Here is a 5,653-nt window from a genome sequence, read left to right on the forward strand (position 1 = left end):
GGACCTGAACCTCGGTCAGATATGATGGTTGGAACATATTCCCAAGAGTTATAACATTGGTCTTTAACCCGATAAGGTGATGTCATCCTAACACACCTGCCCGAAGGGTCTATTGTTATAGTTTCCTTTTATTAGCAATGTTAGCCATTCTTCCATGAGGAAATTGTAAGACTTATTCAATAAGTTGTTCCTGATGGATCCTTTGTGTATCCAAAGTTTGATCTTTACCGAGTGACCATGTCAATGCTATCTCGAAGCTTGTATATGGTACTCCTATTTTCAACAAGAACATTTGAAGCTCAATGCTAAATGTTTCTTGCTCAATTATCCAAACACCATTGTATGGGTAATGTCATGAAGTTTCTCTCCCCTTACCTAAAGGGTTTTCTACTTTATATCATGTCATGGATATCATGCCCTACTTGTCTGTGGGAAGGATATACCCTTGAAATATGTGTTTAAACACATTTTCCTTTCCATTGTTCTGTTTAAATCTGATAATCATATTTTCCTTTCCATTGTTTGTTTTAACCTTTCTTGTGATCTATATGATCTAAGCAGTAATATTCTCCTGCTTTTGTAAACACCTCATTCTACAATTCTATTAGAAAGACCCTGTTACTTTCGTTGATAACATTCCGGTAACCACCGATGGATGGGAACTTTGCCTATTGGTCCGCCTCATTTCAACGAGCAGGAAAATGGTTCTCTTCGTCCCTCGCCCTTGGTACCGCTGTTGTTGCCGAGATAAATGACATGCTATCCTCTGACTTGCCTTGCTTACATGATCATGCAAGATGTCACCGCCCTTCCTACTTTTAACCCACATGGTGGGCCCATAACCCACAGTTCCACATGATCGAAACCTGACTCTCCTGTACAACCCTGTTTCTAATGGTTATTCCTCACGCTTGGCTTCATATTTAATTCACGGACCACCTTCCTAGTGCTCTATTCTGGTATCAGATGCAATACTTACTCTCGCTGCTCTGAACCCCTTTCTCACTCTGGTTCAGACTTCGAGCAACTATCTATCCGCTTGGAACCTCTTATTGTACCTTCATACCTTACTCTCGATGTATTCTATATGTTCAACTCGAGAGATAATCTTATGCTCATTCATGGGTTAACCCCAGTTTGTTTCCCTCATAAGCATTCTGTCGTAGCCGAGCTGCCGCTTACCTATTCGTAAGTACGTTGGAGTTCCTGAAGAAAAGGATGACTTCACCATGATGACCTGAAGCAGAGAAATGAAGACGTCAATATAATGGATCAACCTCTTCAAGAAGAGCAACCAAGACCGAGAAGATTCGTTAGAATTTCATAACCAGACCTTCACCCCTTAGTCCCGCTCTTACATCTCGGGACGAGATTTCTTGTAGTGGAGGAGAATTGTGATGCCCGGATAATTAAGCTATAGTAATTCTCTGGTAATGATGCCACATCACTTTGATTATTGTTGCTAATCTCACGTTAGTTCGAAACCGATTCAAATTCAAATCCAAAATCAAGCAAACAATAAAAGTTTTCGGATATTGAAACTAAAATGTTCGGAGTGAACCAAATAATGCATAGGTAATTGTGGTGGAGAAATCACACTTTTATAAAATATTTAAATACTCTAAAATGAACAAAACAGTAGCAAAAACAATTATTTAAAAGCTTTTATAATAACAAACCCTCACAAACTATTTTACTTTATGTGCCAAGTTAAATGTGGTTAGGGCATATTTACATATACTAAATTAGGTACAACTTCGATATTTTACTAAAACTAAGGTATATTGGAAATTAGAGAAACAAGTAAAAAAAGAAAAGAAAAACTAAACCCCCCCTCTAGGCCACCTGTGGCCCAAGTTGGCCAGCCCAACTGGGCAAAGGCCGAGCGGCCCACCCCGCCTCCCGTGTCATCTTCCCCTTCTCCTGTTCAACCGACATGTGCCCGCGCATTGCCGCCGAGCCCCCTCGCCGGCCACGCCGCTACAGCGCCGCGGGGGGAGATAAGGAGGCCACTTCGCCTCCCCCTGGGATATTTATCCCCTCTCTCTCTGTGGCCCACGCCTGCTCTATCTCCCTTTGGCCTCGCCCTCTTCTCCAGATCCGCCCGCACCCAAGCACCATCGACGCCATGGCTCCGTCCACGCGACAACCGGCTGCCCCTCTCCGCCTCTCCGTGTCCAGGAACTTTACCCGCCTCTTCTTCATCAACGACGAGGATCAAACGGACCCGGGCGATGCCACAACTCGCGGATCGAGCCGATTCCCTCGTCTGCATCACCGGCGTTCTTCGACGACTACATCGCCCCCGCTGCTCCAAAGCTTCCACCGGGCCTACGTGTGCCTCCCCGGTGAGCACCGCGACAAAAGCCCTCTTGTTTACGCTCGAATCCGAGCTCGTTGCTAGCTATTGCTGTTGTCGGAGCTCCGTCGCCGTTGCTGTAGTGCCTGTCCTGGCCTGCTATGCCAACCAGAGAGCCGGAGGCTTCGAGTAGACACCGTAAGAACTTAGCGCCACTCATTTTGCTCGTTGCATCGCTTCCATCGAGCTCGAGCTCCTCGACGCATGCTTGTGGCCCCTGCTGCTCGTGCCACTCGCCCGCTCACGACCATCTCCGCCCCACGCCTTGGCGCCGCCCCGCCGTTGCCTCGCTGCTGACCAACCGCTACCGCCCCGGAGCCGCGACCTCCTCCCCGGAGCACTCGCACCTGCTGTGGCCCGTGCCGCGCCGCTCCAGCTGCGGCCATGGCCATCGGAGCCAGGCTGCGCGCCCGCCCCCTTCGCCGCTGCTCGTTGCCCGCAGCGCCCGCCCGTAACTCGGGCGCCCGCATCCCCCTGTGCCCGCTATGGCCCTGGCCCAAAGACAGCCGGGGCCCATCCCCAACATGTTTATAATAAAAGAGAAGAAAAGGAAAAATATAATAATTAAAACAATTAGTTAATTAATTAATTAAGTAGTTAACTTAATTAATGATGTTTAATTAACCTAATCATTTGGTTAAATTAATTAACCGCTTAATTAGCCTGTGACCATGACGAACAAGACCCACCTGCAGGGTTGACCTAGTCAACCTTTGGTCCCGCTAACATCATACTTGCCTTTTCTAAATTAATTCTGATAATTCCAAAAATTGATTAAATCCTTTTTAAATTAATATAAAAAAAACCGTAGCTCGGATGAAAAAACTTTGTACATGAAAGTTGCTCAGAACGATGAGACGAATCCGAATATGCAGCCTGTTCGTCAGCCACACATCCCTAGCATAGGAAACACGCAACTTTCCCCCTCCGGTTCATCTGTCCGAAAATGCGAAACACCGGGAATACTTTCCCGGATGTTTCCCCCCTTCGTCGATATCACCTACTACCGCGATTGGGCACACCTAGCACCGCTCGTTGTCATGTCATGCATCGTCATGCAAATGTTTGCATTATATTTATTGTTTCTTTCCCCCTCTTCTCTCCGGTAGACTACGAGACCGACACTGCTGCTGCCCAGTTCGACTACGGAGTTGACAACCCCTCCTTCTTGCCAGAGCAACCAGGCAAGCCCCCCTTGATCACCAGATATCGCCTATTCTTCTCTATACTGCTTGCATTAGAGTAGTGTAGCATGTTAATATTCGGTTACTCCTATTCTGTTGCATAGCCTGTCATTGTTGCTACAGTCATTGATACCTTACCCGCAATCCTAAATGCTTAGTATAGGATGCTAGTTTATCATCATTGGCCCTACATTCTTGTCCGTCTGCCATGCTATACTATCGGGCCGTGATGACTCGGGAGGTGATCACGGGTATATACTTATATACATAATGTATGATACATGTGGTGACTAAAGTCGGGTCGGCTCGTAGGAATACCCGCAAGTGGATCTTTGTGGCGGAGCGACAGGGCAGGTTGAGACCACCTAGGAGAGAGGTGGGCCTGGCCCTGGTCGGCATTCGCGGTTACTTCATGACAACACGCTTAATGAGATCTTGGTATTTGTCTGAGTCTGGCCACTGACCTATACGCACTAACCAACTACGCGGGAACAGTTATGGGCACTCGACGTCGTGGTATCATCCAAAGCCTTCGTGATGTCAGCGACTGAGCGGCGCGCGCCGGATTGGACTGGAACGCCTGCTCTTGTATCAGGGAGGCTAGGTCTGCTTCCGACCGCGTTCACAACATGCAGGTGTACAAAGGGCGATGGGCCCAGACCCCTGCGCCATAGGATTTAGACCGGCGTGCTGACCTCTCTATTGTGCCTAGGTGGGGCTGCGACGTGTTGATCTTCCGAGGCCGGGCATGACCTAGGAAAGTGTGTCCGGCCAAATGGGATCGAGCGTGTTGGGTTATGTGGTGCACCCCTGCAGGGAAGTTTATCTATTCGAATAGCCGTGTCCCTCGATAAAAGGATGACCCGGAGTTGTACCTTAACCTTGTGACAACTAGAACCGGATACTTAATAAAACACACCCAGACAAGTTCCAGAGATAACCCGGTGATCGCTTTCCCACAGGGCGATGAGGGGAGGATCGCCGGGTAGGATTATGCTACGATGCTACTTGGAGGACTTCAATCTACTCTCTTCTACATGCTGCAATATGGAGGCTGCCAGAAGCGTAGTCTTCGATAGGACTAGCTATCCCCCTCTTATTCTGGCATTATACACTTCAGTCCATCGATATTGCCTCTTTACACATATACCCATGCATATGTAGTGTAGTTCCTTGCTTGCGAGTACTTTGGATGAGTACTCACGGTTGCTTTGCTCCCTCTTTCCCCCCTTTTGCTCTTCTTCTCGGATGCCGCAACCAGATGTTGGAGCCCAGGAGCCAGACGCCACCGTCGACGACGACTCCTACTACACTGGAGGTGCCTACTACTACGTGCAGGCCGGTGATGACGACCATGAGTAGTTTAGGAGGATCCCAGGCAGGAGGCTTGCGCCTCTTTCGATCTGTTTCCCAATTTGTGCTAGACATCTTATGGCAACTTGTTTAACTTATGTCTGTGCTCAGATATTATTGCGTTCGCTGACTCGTCTATGATCGAGTACTTGTATTCGAGCCCTCGAGGCCCCTGGTTTGTATTATGATGCTTGTATGACTTATTTATGTTTTAGAGTTGTGTTGTGATATCTTCTCGTGAGTCCCTGATCTTGATCGTACACGTTTGCGTGCATGATTAGTGTACGATTGAATCAGGGGTGTCACAAGTTGGTATCAGAGCCGACTACCTGTAGGAATCCCCTCCCATACTCCTTGGCCGAAGTTGAGTCTAGTCGATGAAAACTGTTTTACTAACATGGCTGTGTAGCCCATGGGCCCACGTCGCCATTGAGTGGTATTAGGATCTTTTATTCCTCGTCTATACTCTGGGATTCTGATCTCTCTTCTATTCGGGTTAAATGATTTTCTAAATATCTAACTTTAGGTTCTCAAAAACACTTTCTCCCGGAGAGCCCCTTCAATCTAGATGATCGCCGGCTGCACCTGAAGATTTCAAGGTTACTCTTCGATACTCTTTCGAGACTTTGTGCCCATTGCTTTTGCAATTCCCTACCACCAAAATATCCCTATGTATAACTACATACACTTGTCGTTCTTACTTTTATTCCTAGTTGATCTTGTTATTAGAAGATACCCTGAAATCCTCTCTATTGTT

At 47.4% G+C, this 5,653-nt stretch overlaps 1 protein-coding gene across 1 annotated transcript; it reads left to right on the top strand.

The window, feature by feature from the left end:
- The first annotated feature begins 1,886 nt into the window (after positions 1–1,886).
- Positions 1,887–4,921, top strand: LOC123134358 (uncharacterized). The gene is made up of 2 exons (XM_044553627.1): positions 1,887–2,348; positions 4,805–4,921. The coding sequence occupies exons 1-2, from the start codon at positions 1,937–1,939 to the stop codon at positions 4,903–4,905; spliced, it is 513 nt and encodes a 170-aa protein (XP_044409562.1). The 5' UTR covers positions 1,887–1,936; the 3' UTR covers positions 4,906–4,921.
- The last annotated feature ends 732 nt before the right edge of the window (positions 4,922–5,653 follow it).

This window comes from Triticum aestivum, chromosome 6B (genome assembly GCF_018294505.1).
Source record: "Triticum aestivum cultivar Chinese Spring chromosome 6B, IWGSC CS RefSeq v2.1, whole genome shotgun sequence".
Taxonomy (NCBI): domain Eukaryota; kingdom Viridiplantae; phylum Streptophyta; class Magnoliopsida; order Poales; family Poaceae; genus Triticum; species Triticum aestivum.